Raw genomic sequence first — 15,637 nt, 5'->3', positions numbered from 1 at the left:
AAAAAGTTAGAAAAATAAAAAAATTAACAACAAACAAATAGTACAATTTCAATAAGCATACCAACAACTCACAAAAGTTCAAATTAAAAAAAAACGTTGCGAACTTGATGCTCCAACAGCAACACAACAACAACTCCAGCAATGAGAGACGCACAGTACCGGCTTTGAACCTTAAATTGTACACATCATTTGGATACCAGTGAACAACAATAACAGCAAAAACAACAACAAAGTTGAAAAATAACAATTAGGTAAAAAGAACTAAACGATGGTAGTAATAAAAGCAACAACAACAATAGCGCGAGGCACATCAATTCAATAGCAAAGCGCCAGCAAAAACAACAACAACAAAATGTTAAATCCATGTAAAGCACGACAAAAAATTGTATTCAACTAAAAATAAAACAATAACAACATATACTCTTACATATACATCAAAAACAACAACAACAAAAAAGCATAGAAATTAATTTCATCCAAAAACTCATTGGAATACAAAACTAAATTAGAATTTATTCAGTTTCGATTGTTTAGAGAGTGCGGACGCGCATTGGAACAGTGATACAACGGATTATTGCCACCAATAACAACAATTGCGACAATTTTAGCGGCGCTCAGCGTGGCGTTTGGTGACTGCAACATAAAGTTGCAACAACAAATGTAGGCATTCAATTTGAATTTTGGCGGTGAATTAGTGCAAATTTCTGTGGTTTTGTGTTGGAAATGAGAATTTAAAAATTTTATAAAAATCGAAATTTCGACGAAATTGCAAAAACCTTGAACTGAGTTAATTAAAAATAATTCTAAAAAATATTTTAAAATAAAATTTGTATATATAAAGTCAATACAATGCCATCGCACGTTTATCGAACGCGTCAATCAGCAGCTGCTTAATGCTGCTTGCACAAAAACAAAAAATAATAGTATATAATTGGCCAATGAAATCAGGGACAGAGTGAAATGAAAGTGAAGTGACACTTGAAAGCGAAAAAGAGTCAAAAGTGAAATATAAAAAAATTAAAAATCTAATTTATAAATATACATATATTCATGTAAATATATACAATAAGGGCTACCAAGATACTCTCTTAAAGGTGTGTGTAATTTGTGCGTTTCCACGCAACGGAACCGGAAGTGACAAGCGCACAAATTTCCAGCGTCTAATTGGCAAGAAGCCGTTAATAATCTAGACAATTTCTTCGCAGCAATAGTGTGTGTGTGTGTAGCACAAATGAAGAAAGCTGGCTGGCAAATATTCTACTTAAGTGCCGTCTTGACTTTTGTGCCTCATACCAGGCAAGCGTTAAAGTTAATTACGCAAAGCAAAGAAAGAATTAAAGTCAATAGACTTCGGTGACCTGATTCCCGCGAAGATGTTGAACTGTGAAGCGGATTAATGTTGTGATTACTGCTGTTCGCAAAAAAAAAATCCCTTAAGTCTGAAATATTATGACGGCTTGGGAGTTAAATATTGTACTCCCACTTTTTGCAAACGTTTTTTAGTAACTTTCTTGATTTTTGGTTGCTAATACATATTTTAGAAAGCTGTAGCGTTGAGCGCGTGAAAAGCAAAATTATTAAGCACGTTTTGTATATTTTGTTTTTGTTTATAATACCATAAAAAGTAAATAAAAATCAGTGGACCATGCAGACCTTTTGCTAACTATTTGCATACAATTTACTAAAAATATAATTTTAAATATATTTGCAATTATTTTAAAATCATATAGTGCACATCCATGATTAAAATAAATCCTAGAAGATATTAAACTCTCATTAAAATTTAGTATTCTCTTTTAATTAAATGTTCTACTGAATTTAACGTATGTATTTCGTAGTAATAATTATATTAACATTTGTTGCCGGTAGGTGACGCTGCTATCGATTTATTAATTATTTGATTTACGGATCAATTTAACTCATAATATTAATATTTCTATTAGCACTTTTACACTTTTATTGAATACTTCTTCCACTAACAATGTGGAGTTCATCCACCATCCTGACAAAATTTATTTCCCGCTAGTTGATGCGGTGTTCAAGTAATCACTAAAAATAATATCAGAAAGATCAGTCTTTTAAATACACTATCACGGTACAATTCTTCTAATTTTTAATCATATAAAGCCAGCAGTCAGTCAAGTAGATATTGCTTAAGATATCTGTCATGTTACCTTGAAACTAATAGAATCATCTGAAGATTAACTCCATTGGAAAAGCATTTAATGGAATACATAACAGCACCGAAAAATTCTTAAGATTAAAAATGGAACACAATTTTTTCATGCCAAAATCTGAAATCCCGAAATCTTTTAAAAAGAGTCATTTAGCGACCTTCAATTTATATTTCCTTTTTCGTTCATATATCAAATATGAAGGTGCATTCGGTTTATACTTAAATTCATATCCAAGATATTATAATAAAATTAGATAGAAAATCATATAGAAAGACTTCCCCACGAAAATTAACTTATAGTGCCAAAGATACCATCATCAGGTTGGCGTTCTTTTTTTCGTTTAACCCATTAACCGCCAAAGTAAAATGAACAGCGTAATTTTTGCAAAATATTTATTTTACTATTGTTTACAATAAAAATAAACACTTAAGTATGAAAAACAAAAAAATAATAATTAGGTCCCCTTGTAGGGGGGTGTACTTAAACTACGATTTTTTTATAATTATAAGCTGTAATATTCTTATTCATTATTAATATTACAAGTATAGGTACAAACAACAAAATAACATACATTAATTAACAAATACCCTCAATATTTTTGCTGTACCTGATCAGGTACAGAGGCGCCAAATGGGTTAACGCCAGGGGTACCGAATGGAATATTTTCCTCACAGGTGATATGGCCAAGCCAACGCAGCTGTATTTTTGTACACTACACTATATCCGTCTCGCCGAAAATCTCATAAAACTCTTCATACTCCTCTTCAACCAAGTGAAAGGCCAATAATTCGACGGAGAAATTTTATTTCGAACGCTCCGTAAATTTTTAATGGGAATATATTAATATTTACCCACACTCCGTCGCATTTGAACCTAGCCCCTCCTTACTTATTACAAGTAATTACATAATATTATTGAAATAGTAATTATGTAAAGAAACTTTGTACCCAAAATTTTAACTTAACAGATATTCATGCGGAAACAACTTTTAATAACCATGAAAGGCCATCGTGGGGCTGTGTCGAATATTTTCCAACAAAAAAACTTAAACCAAAAATTAAACACATTTCATATGTACTAACACCAAATTTGTGGATTTTAATTAGTGATTACTATAGAAACTCTTCTGTAGGTTTTAATTAAGTTAGCTTTAGGTCATTTAATTGTTCTGTTAACGCATTGCTGAGCGCTTTGTCAAACAATTGCAGTGGCAATCATATATTGCCAGCGCGTTGGTTAGAACGCAGAATACTAGACACAACAAAAAACAGTAACAACCACCCATAAAGAGCGTGGCATTTGAATAATAAACCCAAATTAATACACTTTTCGGCTAAACAATCGAATTCTGAAAACTCACAAAAAATAAAATTGAAAATCTAGTAAAAACTTACCCAGAATAACAATCAGCGTGATTTTTCCTATTTATAATTAACAAAATGTTGAAAATTTGCAAAAAAAATTGCTTGCAGAACAAAAAACACGTAACCTTTGCTGTGTCACAGACGCCCAGCGTATAATTATTTATGCTAATCTAGCTGATTTTTGTTAAAAATTGTCTGACTTCGTCAAACAAGACAGACTCATACAGCCGCTTTTTGACAGAAATTTTCTAAAAAATGTGATGTGGTCCGTATAAGCTAAAGTGTTAAATCTGCTTCTACGATTACAAAGTGTCTTTAATCTAATCTGATATAAAAATATGAGGTCCACATATCTCTTTTTCCTGTTCAATTTTGACAATTTGACTTTAAGCTCACTTTTATTGAAATAGGCTCCAATTTTATGGTAATAAAATATATTGAGCAAAAAGGAAGCTACTGAAACCCTTTACAAAAGCCATCGATTCGTGAAACCTCGGATAGTAACCAATCCAACATACATCTGGTATAAACCATTAAGACTGGCATAATCAAAAAGATGTAGAATATGGTAATTTTACTTTAATTAAGTCTTAATGCCCTCTATTGTACTCAATTATAGCTAGCAGAGAAGTGGTAAATCGAAGTATTTAATGTAATTGGTATAAAGTATTTTTACCCAATTGATAACATGTTTTAAGGGAGCTTGTTTAGGAGATTTGAGTCTTGGTAGTACAAATAAAAAAATGTATCTCAAAGTCTGGAAGATTGAGAACAAAGAATATTGGACCTAATCCCAATATATGTGATCAGATTCTTCACTACTAAATCCCAAAACATTAGATATAACAAAGTGACTCTTAATATACCAAAAAGCCTTGGATACGGGGAGATATAGTAAGTAGCATAAGAGGTTATAATTGGCCAATTAATGGATTCTGAGTGTTCATCTCGAATTTAGCCAAGTTTCAGACCAATCATACGAAGTGAGATAAAAATAAAATATTTTTAAAGTTTAAATAATAGACAAAAACCGCTTAGTTGGGTGTAATTCGTAACGCAACAAGTCAGGCTTAAAAGCGGCCGAATGTATTCTACAATCATCTTATTTCCACCTTTCAACCAAGAAAAAAATCACTTATCTTAATGCATCAAGATTTGACTTGAACGTTTATTGACAGTAATTAAAAGACAATAAAGACCGTATAAATGTGTATCCAATATGAACTGTCCACAGAGGAATTAGAAAAATTATTTAGATTAACAAGCTATGAGTCTTTCAATTTCAGCAAAGCCTTTGTCAAAGTATCTTGACCTTTCACGCTCACCCGCAGCTGAACGCTATGACTTTTTGTGCTTCGTTGCGTGTCAGGTTAATGTACAGACGAAGATTACAAACAAAAAATATTTAACAAATTCAAAAAATACAAATCAAATAATAGAGGAACCATGAGTGGATAGAATGGATAGAGTCCATACACTCCCTCAGCTAAAACGCAGCTTAGTAGACGATTAACAAGTTATTGCTATGCTTTTAATTGGAGAGTGTATTTGTTGTAAAAAAACATATTTAAACTCTATTCTAATTGAGCAACGGTAAAGTACATAAACATGTGTATGTTCTCGGCTGCGGCCAGCCGAGGGGCTACGCGTCGTCGCTTATAGCTCCACTGCGAGGTAGCGCAAAGCAAAAGCCACTTGTTGATAGAACCTTCTCTTCATTATTTTACCTTTTGATTCATCATGTGTTGAATGCACCCGCACTTAAGCTTTCTTATTTCCACACTCGCCAACGCTATTTTCTCTCTAAGTTATTTTCCAATTTAAACACTTGGCATTGTTTTTGTTTTTCTTCCTCTTTCGCGGCAATTAGTGAAATTTCGTTAGGGTCCAACGCCGACAGCCACCTACAGCGGTGAGCAATAACAAGCCGGTGCGACGCAAAAGAATAGCTGAAGACAGCATAGCGCGCAGAAAGCAGAAGAGTATTTCAGCAGTTAAGTGTAAAAAGTTAGAAAGAAGAAAGCACGCAAACGAGCAAATAATCTGCAGCAACAACAAAAGCAACTAATGAGCAAAGACGCACGCGCACAAGCGCACAGCCCTCTTCTGTCTTTAGCACCGGAGCAGCTGCGAAGCAGAAATCGTCAACGCCAAATGCGCCGCTAAAGCACAAATAGCAATCGGAAGAGCAGCAACAACAACAACAACAGATTGGTTGTAGCAAATCAGCAAAAATACTCAGCGTCATCATTATCATCATCATCGCGATCATTAGTGGCAGCGCCGCAGCTTAGAAAGAAATGCCAATGTGATTCTTTTGTGCCTTCCTTCCACACACTTGACTTGATGCTTCAGTTGTGCCGCGAATTTCGGTAAAAACGGCCGCTTCCACTCGCCCACAAAAACTCAGCTCAAAGAAGCAATCACATTTCTAACATTCGATAAATAATTGTTGAAAAAAAGTGTTGAAAAAAAGCGTGCGAATGCCGTTGCGTGTTTCAAAAATGCAAAATTGAAAAAAGAAATAAAAACCAAATTCGACTCTCGAAAATTATATAAACAAATATTCGCTAGTTTCGCATAAATTAATAAAAATTGATTGATGTGATTTACAAAAAAAAAAAAACAAAAGGTTTAACGACAACGTTAGCCAAGCTGCATTAAATATTTATAAGCTACTAGTTAACGCTTAGTGAAAGTTTATCTAAAAATATTTAAACAAAAAATCAAAAAACCCATAAATTTTTAAATTGGAAAATAAATAAGAAGAAAAACAAAAAATGTCTCGTTGTAAAATCAAAAATAGTTTAATACCAATAATATACACGCAAATGAAATTAATTTTACTGCTGCAAATCATATTTGCTGGTCTCTCTGCGGAGCTTACAGTGGATAATCAATTGGTGTCGGCGCGAAGTGGTAAGTTTGTGAACAAAATAAAATACGAGAAATATTTACAATAAATAAAAGGTACATTTATTTCATGAATCATCTGAAGAACTTTAAAGATAGTCAAGCTTACCCGAAATTGAAAATTATATTAGCCAATTTAACACTATGGAATGTACTACACTTCCTAATCTCACGAAGGATACAGTAAAGGAAAGAAATTATTTTAAACATGAATTAAGAATTAGCGTTTCATAAGTCCATAAAAACGTCGATTATCTTAATTAGAGCTACTAAAACTGACTGAGATATTTCGATCCAATTCTTCATCAACATTTCTACTTTTCAATAACATATAATACAAGTCATACCTCTTGGTAAGAATCTTCCATCATAGGCAGAATCTTTCGCATTTTCGCTAACAGAAGATTTAGTATATACGATCTTCACTAGAAAATTTTTAAATAAGTATTTCGAAATTATATATCGATGACTATAGGTCACTCCTGTCTCATAATATACCATGGCATTCGGAGATTTTGAAAGACATATCCTTAAATAAATTCGAACTCCCTTTAGGTGTAATATTTGGTTGTCCTTCTGCTCTTTATTCATATTTTATTGCTTTATAAGAAGTGTTACAGTGATCGGATTTAGTTCAAATATGCGCCGTTTCGTTCGATAATCTGTTTCCATCTAGACGGAAACTTCATAACGCCCCTCTTTTAGAAGCCCTTATTTGCGAAGAACTAAGACAGCCACTTTTCACAAGCCTCTTTTGAGTTCAACTTTACACCACCAAGGGCGTTCGCCATGGACAGGAACAGGTGGTAACCACTTGACGCTGTGTCCGGGCTATATGGTGGAGGATGCGATAAAACCTCCCATCCGATCTTCCGTAACTTCTGACGAGTCATCAACGAAATGTGTAGTCTAGTGTGGTCCTGGTGGAACACTACACCTTTCCTGTTGGCCAATTCTGGACACTTCCAATCCCACCAAAAACACAGCTTCCTGGCCGTCAATCCCGGCTTGACCACTGTTTGGGACGATTCACCGGCCTTCGACCACGACCGTTTTCGCTTGATATTGTTCAAAAATGGGTTGAGTTCGTTCCATTTCAGCAGCATATCGCAGGCGTTGATTCTGTTCAGAGGTTTTTTTTTGCATCAAATGATGCGGCACCCAAACATCAAGCTTTTTTGTGTATCCAGCCTTTTGGAGATGGTTTAAAATGGTTTAGTGACTAACTCCCATCTCCTGGGCGATGTCACGAGATGTCTCATGCCGGTATAACTCGATGTTTTCCATGATTTGATCAGTATTCGTCATCACACGTCTTCCGCCGGCTGGCTTATTCATGGTGTCATTTTCACCCGCTCTGAATCATCGAAACCATTCCTCCGCAATTCGAAGTGATAGAATCCCCCAAAACTCCATAAAGCTCACGGAACGTTTCTCTAGCGGATTTGCATTTAACGAAGGAAAACTTTAAAGTGAAATGAACTCCGTGCTTACACGTCTATAACTGCTGAACGCAAAATTTAAACGAATCATGCATAGCGTGATTTTGTAAGTAATGTCAAGACCTTTCAAAGATTTATAGCATTGCCAGATACGAGCTCTCTAGCGCTTTATACATAGCCGCGAAATTCAAAAGACAAAAAGGCAGATACATATTTGCCAACCTAATATCTTTTGATTCAAAGAAGTTATAGAAGTTCAATTAAAAAAATATTCCATTTAATGGATTTGGACTGAATCTCATTATATCCACCTAAAGACCTGTAGGTCTGCTTCGCTTGATTTTCTTTCAACGAAATATCCCACGAGTTGCTGAAAATTCTTTTTAATGTTTAACTTCCAATGAAAAACGTAATGAACAAGAATACATTCGAACACGTGCCCTTGAAAATGTAAAATAAACAAACAATTTCCATTTACACTTAATTTAATTATTTGTATTTAACAACTTTTCATTCATTAAATTTTTATGTATTTTTAACAACCTGAGCTTAACAGTGCATACGAACACTCCACTAGTTTCAATCCAAACAAAAGATTAGGTCAGAAATGTGAATGAGAGAGATGTCCATACGAGATACGAGGGTGATACAATAAGTTCTTTGATAAACCGGTTGGTGACAATGATGTCGCAAAAGAAATTTACTATCAGATGGTATACTCTCGTAGAGAGCTACTAATAAAATTCCGCCAAATTGAACTCGTAATTTCGTTTTGAAGTGTGTGAAAAGGGTGTTTCAGTAAAATCAGAAAATTTTAATCGAATGAGAAGGAAGTGGTTCAGAAAATTTATTTTATCGAGTTAGAGCATGAATTTAAGCGGAGAATTCATCAGATCACCCTCGTATATATATTATGTAACCAACATTTGAATAAAAGCCTAAATGTACGAAATTTTTGAAAAACCATTAAAATCGTAATGTTCAGAGCTGTCTGGCTAGTGTGTAGGTTTTGACGCCATGACGAAAGGAAGTTGTCCAGTTGAAATACATGTTGAGCTATTGTTGTTGCGGAGGGGTAATGCCACTATTTGTCATTTATGCTGTCATAGGCATTGCTGTTGTTGGTGATTTTTGTCGCCAACATAGTATTTTACTGTACTTTTGGCTTTTAGTGACCTTATTGAATAATTTATGAGCTGTACCACAAAAGAGTTAGCGTGAATGAAGTTTGATACACCTGTTATTTTTGTTATCTATGATATTAATGTGTGCTCCAGGAAAATATTGGGCACTTTACAAAAGTTAATGGTTTTCATTGTTAAAGAAAAAAATAAAAGCTTTTGTTTTTTCTAAAAGTGGAAGTGTAAAAAAGTTTGAAAGTTCTTTTTTATGAACTTTTGGAACACTTTACTGACAGTAAGAATAACCTCGATGAGCTTTTGTGTCTGAAATCGAAAGTTACTTGATTGGAAAAAGTGTCGGAAGAATGAATCAGATACTTCAGTCGTCTGACAACGACATGTCAAGAACTTTTTGGAAAGATGTTGAATAATCCATAATATTAAAGTAAACCCAAAAAAACGTACTGTTTCGACTTTGTTAGACTCACCTTTGGGAAAGTAGCACTTAAAGCCACTTCAGTATATCGGGTCAGATCTTGTTAGATAGGAGTCTAAGCTGTTGCAATATTAAGAACTGAATCGTGTAAGACATATTCGAGTTTCTTAAAGCAAATCGATCTCCTCATCAGGAATAAGTGGTGGTTTGACCCATGAGATATTATTTATCATCTTCGGTCCTCACGTGCAGTCTACTGGATGTCACAATGTCCAGCCAGCTGCACCTGTCTTATCTTCGAATCCTTTCATCGCATATGTCCTTGAACAAAATTTTTGTTTTAATGTTAACGTGGCAAGCTTAAAAAAATATTTTTGTCGACTTCTAACTTTTTTCCCCCCTTGGGACTGAGGAGGTTATATGAAATACGGGTTAGTTAAGGTGATGAATGACTCTTTATGGATGGGGGCGAGGCACAGTTTGTAAGACAAGACAAAGAATAACTTTTACGGACTAAATGAGGAAATCGACTTTAGAGTGTCAAATTGATTCTTTACGATCGCTATATATGTTCATAAACCTTGAATAAAATTTCGCTAATTCTTATATTTCAAGGAAACCTAGTAGCACTAAATTAGTATTAAATTTATTTGAACTAAATTTAGGTGATCTCAAAAGCCAAACTAATGTCTCCTACCACAACTGCATACATATGAATTGTGCGTAAGCGGTAATGAATAACAATTATCTGCTCCTATCAGTTATTTGATCGCGGCGTTTGGAGGCAATTCTGTGACAATGAAAATGGGGGCTCAACCACAAAAACTTGATTAGTAAATAAAAACATAACATAAAATATAAACATAAGTGTGAATAAAACAACAACAAATGCACGCTTTACAGCACGCACTTTGCATTGAAAAGCGTTCATTTAAAAGTGCTTTAAATGTACATATGCAAAAGAGTAGTATTGTTGTTATTGCTATTTTATGTTGCACGCATTCGTCACACACTTTTATGTCATTTATGACATGTTGTTGTTGTTTTTCTTCATTTACACCATAAACTGCTGTTGGTTTGACAGAAGGCGCGCGAGAATTTGCATGCAACACACTCAATGTGCTCGTCATGCACCAGAAAGTTGCCATACAACAACAACAACATAAAAGCAAAACTAACGCAGTAGCACATAAGTAATCATAACACAGTGGGTGTAATAAAATAATATAACAACAACAACAATAACAATAATACTTAAAATTATGTTAGAACAGTTGTTGTTGGCATTAAGTGCCGACGCACAGGTTGCTCCAAAAAGTTAATTACCGTTGCTGCGAGTAAATGAGGCCCAAAATTTAGCTCCTCTAACCTACAAGACAATTTTGTTGACACATTAACGGTTTCAGGGTGAAATGTGTGATCATTTTAAGGTTAGCGATGAAGTTTGGGAAGATTTATGTGTGGATGTTCATAAGTATTGTGAATTAATGTTGAAGAAATTTTTTCAAAAGTCATTATCAAGTGTGTGTGGTTCAATTATGTATTTAGAAGTTTATATTTTGAATGAGAATTTCACTTTAATAACCCCACATTAAAAATCACTCTACTTAATAAGCTCAGTGAACATAAAACATTAGAGATTACGCTCAATGCTTGTAGTAATAAAAATTATGATAGAGAACATAAACTAGTTATAATATCGAGATGGCATAGATTCAAAAAGCATCAATTGAAATGTACCTCTTACACTCTGGTCTCATTTGCTGAAGATATTTTGGCATAGAACCAACTAACGTAGCTGTTAGATCAGTTAGGGTCAGTCAGTCAGTCCAATTAGATGTAATTTCACACTCTTTATTTTTGATCTCCCTCAATCTTAGATTCAATACAAGTTTTGCTAACACCATTGTATCAATAATTTAATTCATAAACCCATTGAGAATTGGAGATTTAATTCGCAAACAAACGAAATACTAATAATGACACTGTGAATAACGGTTGAAGTTTAATAATTTAAGAGAAAGCTGTTTCGAACACTCGAAACTTCGAAAGACCCATTAAAGCTTTTTAAAAAATTCTTCTTACCTTTCATAAAACAAACTCTCGAAAATGGATATGAGAAGAAATATTTAGATTTTGTTCAATTCAGTAGACGTAACTAGTTTCATCAAGTACTGACTAAAAGCCGGAGATTTTGGGATTCAAAGCTGTCAATATCAAACAATAGTTTTAAAATTATTCCTATTCTGAAAAATATCAAACCATTTCTCCATTTATCAGAGTCTTATAAAATATATGATCCAAAGTTGCCTAATATGTGCAACAAAATGCAGCTTGAGAAACTTATATTAAGTCACAAATTATTTTTTCTTCAACAAAATATATTCAAAATCTTTTCGTTTCCCTTTCAGACTGCTTTGAGCGCATCGCTTTGGAGGCTATGTTGCCATTTCAGAAGACATTTCGCACCGAAGACACCAACTCACTGAAGATGTGCAAGGAGAAGTGTACACAGGCCGGCGATAAATGTCAATCCCTCTCATTTGGGTCAGTTGCATTGCAGACGTACACATTTTGCAATCTCATTTGCAAGCATTGCAACATGCAAATTGGGCATGTGATGCGTGCTGCATTTTTGATTGTCTCGCTTTTCGAAAATCGATTACTTCATCGAGTTAATGTGATTCTTTTGTTTCCTTTTCTCTTTAGTGTGCATCGACGCGGAAACGGCACTTGTCAGCTGTCAACGGAAAAATTCAGTTTAACAGGCGGTCGGCCGAGTGGCATCATTTTCGATCCCGATTTCGATTTGTATGCGCGCAAAACGAACTGTTTCGATTTGAGCGATAATACAATCACAGATACCACAGTTGGTGGCGATATTGAGGATGGTTATGGTGGCTTGTCGCCTACGCCCACGATACAGTTACCCAATCGACCAGTGGAGCCCGGTACCACTTTATTGGTCGTCGACCCCACACCCACGACGGGCTCTACCTATGCAAATGAACGTCCCTCTACTGGCTATAGTCCGTCACCGTCGACAACTTATGGCACTACACCTGGTCTGTATACGGATAGCATAAATCCTACATTGGGTGCAACGACACCGGATGGTGACCGTTTGTATTTCTCTCAAGACATCTATCCGCTGTATAAGTATCCGACGCTTTATGAAAACAATTATCCGGCGCCCAATAATGATGATGTTTATATACCTGGTGGTTATGCTTCAAACGTGCCAGAAGTTCACGATAACTATCGGCCACCTGGTCATAATCCCACCGATGATACACATCCACCACACGGTCCACCACGTCCAATTTTTGGTTTAGGATATGGCAATGGATTTAGTTATGGACGCCCGGAATCATATGATCCCACTACGTTACGGCCGTACGATCAAAGCTCTCAAGCTGATCGAGATCGTGATCAGACTCGTCCTGAAGGATATACAACTCGTCCTGGTCCATATTCTAGTGATCGCCCGGATCGTCCTGGCTCGTATCCTAGTGAAAGACCCAGCTCATATCCTAGCGACCGCCCTGACAGACCGGGGTCGTATCCAAGTGAAAGACCGAGCAGTTATCCGAGCAACCGCCCTGATAGACCCAACTCGTATCCCAATGACCGCCCCGAAAGACCAGATTCATATCCCAACGATCTACCTGAGCGTCCGGGTACTTATGGCAGTGATCGCCCTGGTCCAGCTGGCTCCTATCCGAACGACCGCCCAGTTCCAACAGACTCATACGCCAGCGATCGCCCAATTGGTCCACCAAATTCGTATCGTCCAACCAGACCGGAATATGACCCAACAACGCCTACAAATTATCACACACGTCCTGAATATGATGGCCTCAACAGACGTCCATCATACGAGCAGCGCCCTTCACCAGCGTTACCCACCACAATGTCCAATGGTCCACGACCCCCAGGTGATTTTGTAGATTACACTAATCGCCCGGATGCACCAAATGGTTTGAGCACATCCATGCGTCCACCAATGCGTGAGCCAGGCGCTTATGGTGGTGGCTCGAATGTAGATTACGGTTATGTGCGACGCAATGGTACCGCGGCACGTCCGGATGGCGGTTATGATGGCGATAAGACAATAGCGACCTTCTTCAACCCGGAAGACTATCTTAATGGCAATAAAAGTGGGTACATTCTCTTTATAGTTAAATATTGAAAATCTATATAAAATAATTTTCTTTTCTAGAACGTCCCGGTAATGGTTATGATGACCGCAATGACTTTGGCATGGATAAGATGAAAGGTAAGTAGTAAATTAATAAGAGTGGATAAGAGTAGGTATTCTGTGTAAAAATTTAAATGCTGAATCAATAACGCTTATTGGGCTTCCATATTTTAAGTGTGCTTCTATATTACCTCATCCGTCTTGGTCATGATACGCTGTAAAACTGCTTTGATTTGGTTAAAGATTAAGTCAACTATAAATGGATGGTTTTTAGGTTTCAAGGGAGCTTGGAATCTTCTTTAAAGTAGTAATCGTATATGATATGTGAAAAACTCGTTAGAACTAATCTTTAGTTATATTCTCTGACAAAATTTCCTGAAATACTTATGATCCACTTATTAACTTTGGAGTTCTGGGACTCGTTGTTTAGTTTCCTTGTTTTTCGATCTAAAACAAACTATGTGTGGACCTTTCGTTCTTAAATAATTAGAAACATCTCGAAACATCGAATCAGCAAGAGCTTTGTTTGCGCTAATTCTCTTCAAGTTATGATTCAGTGTTGGTTCTAACACACCAGCAAGCAATCTCTGGTTCCGCCGTTTTCAGTAACTAGCAACGATCATTCTGAGAATTAATTTCAAAATTATTTACCGACACTATTATTTTTATAAAATGAATCCGAACCCCTAATTAAACTAATTTGGAAAAATATATGTTTAAAATGCATGACTAAATGATATATCCATACGACCTCTGAATGCATTTCACTAAAAAAACCATTTACTCTTAAAAATTAAACCAATTTAAATGTTCGAGGCTCAATGGCGCCAAAAAACGTAATTGAATAAAATTACACCCACAAATGAATGTGATAATTTGCGTTTTAAACCTTCTAATTCATAACCGTAATAAAGTGATAATTCAACTAATTGCAAGACTAACCGTATTTCATACTATTATTAGCGAGATAAAAGCTTTTTACTTTCAAACACACAACAAAAATAATTAGCATACCAAATTCTATAATCCCTTCTAATCACCAATTTAGCACAACGTTCTGCAAGAACTCAAAACTAAACACAACAAAAATAACAGTTTTGCATAAAGAGCATGAATTTAATCGCATTAAATGCAAATTTGGCGCACATTTACCGTACTGTACAGTGTAGAATTGCGATTGCGTTTGGCACCCACCAAAACAACCTTTGATCATTGCCAAATGAGAAAAAAATCTCGCAGCAATGCATTTTAGAGATCAAATATATTGCAAAAATGGTCACTCAACTGACCCACATTGTGGTTTTATTGTTGTCTGTTCATTTCATTACATTTCAACTTCAAAAACTTTGAATATTCGCTTTTGATTTGTTGTTGTAACAAAAATACTGTCTGTATGTATGTTGTATTTATTTGCTTGCTGTAAGCATTGATCGACGCTTTGGTGTTCATTCACAGTATTTATTTGCTTAACTGCACGCTGATGGCTACTTGCCACAGCTACTAAAATTACACACCCTAGAGCAAATTCTAAAATTTGTGTTAACTAGTTTCAAACTAGTACCATTCGGACTACAATTGTATTTGCGTTAAATGTCCGCATACTATTGAATCTTCAAAAAAAAATCGAAATGCTTTGGAGTTTTCCGAATAAATAATACTTTCCATTTTTTTAATTTATTGAATTATTTTATTTAAAAAGAAAAGTAAAAAAAAATTGAAAATTAATATTTTTTTAATTTCGAACATGTGGCAACTCTATTTCGTGAAAATTATTTGTGCCTTATAATATTTTTTAAAAGTTATCTTTTCAATAATTTTTATAAAAATGTAACTATATTTTTCATTTATAATTATCAAAAAGGTGGCAACGTTATTAAATTATTAAAATATTATTTTAAGAAATCTAAATATTGAAAATATCATGCTCTAAAAATTTAGAAAACCATTTTTATATCCTATTCTTAAATTTTTTAATTATTTTAT

General features: G+C 35.0%; 1 protein-coding gene across 1 annotated transcript in view; it reads left to right on the top strand.

Annotated features, from left to right (window-relative positions):
- Positions 1-505: 505 nt before the first annotated feature.
- The window catches only part of LOC105218833 (uncharacterized), a 33,259-nt gene continuing 18,127 nt past the window's right edge, over positions 506-15,637 (top strand). The window contains exons 1-5 of the mRNA XM_011194664.3: positions 506-660; positions 5,412-6,460; positions 11,865-12,000; positions 12,163-13,613; positions 13,676-13,732. Coding sequence (XP_011192966.3) covers positions 6,322-6,460; positions 11,865-12,000; positions 12,163-13,613; positions 13,676-13,732 — 1,783 coding nt within the window. The 5' untranslated portion in view covers positions 506-660; positions 5,412-6,321. The remainder of the gene's footprint in view (positions 661-5,411; positions 6,461-11,864; positions 12,001-12,162; positions 13,614-13,675; positions 13,733-15,637) is intronic.

Source organism: Zeugodacus cucurbitae, chromosome 6 (genome assembly GCF_028554725.1).
Source record: "Zeugodacus cucurbitae isolate PBARC_wt_2022May chromosome 6, idZeuCucr1.2, whole genome shotgun sequence".
NCBI classification, from domain to species: Eukaryota; Metazoa; Arthropoda; class Insecta; order Diptera; family Tephritidae; genus Zeugodacus; species Zeugodacus cucurbitae.
This window is presented reverse-complemented; position numbering and strand designations above follow the sequence as displayed.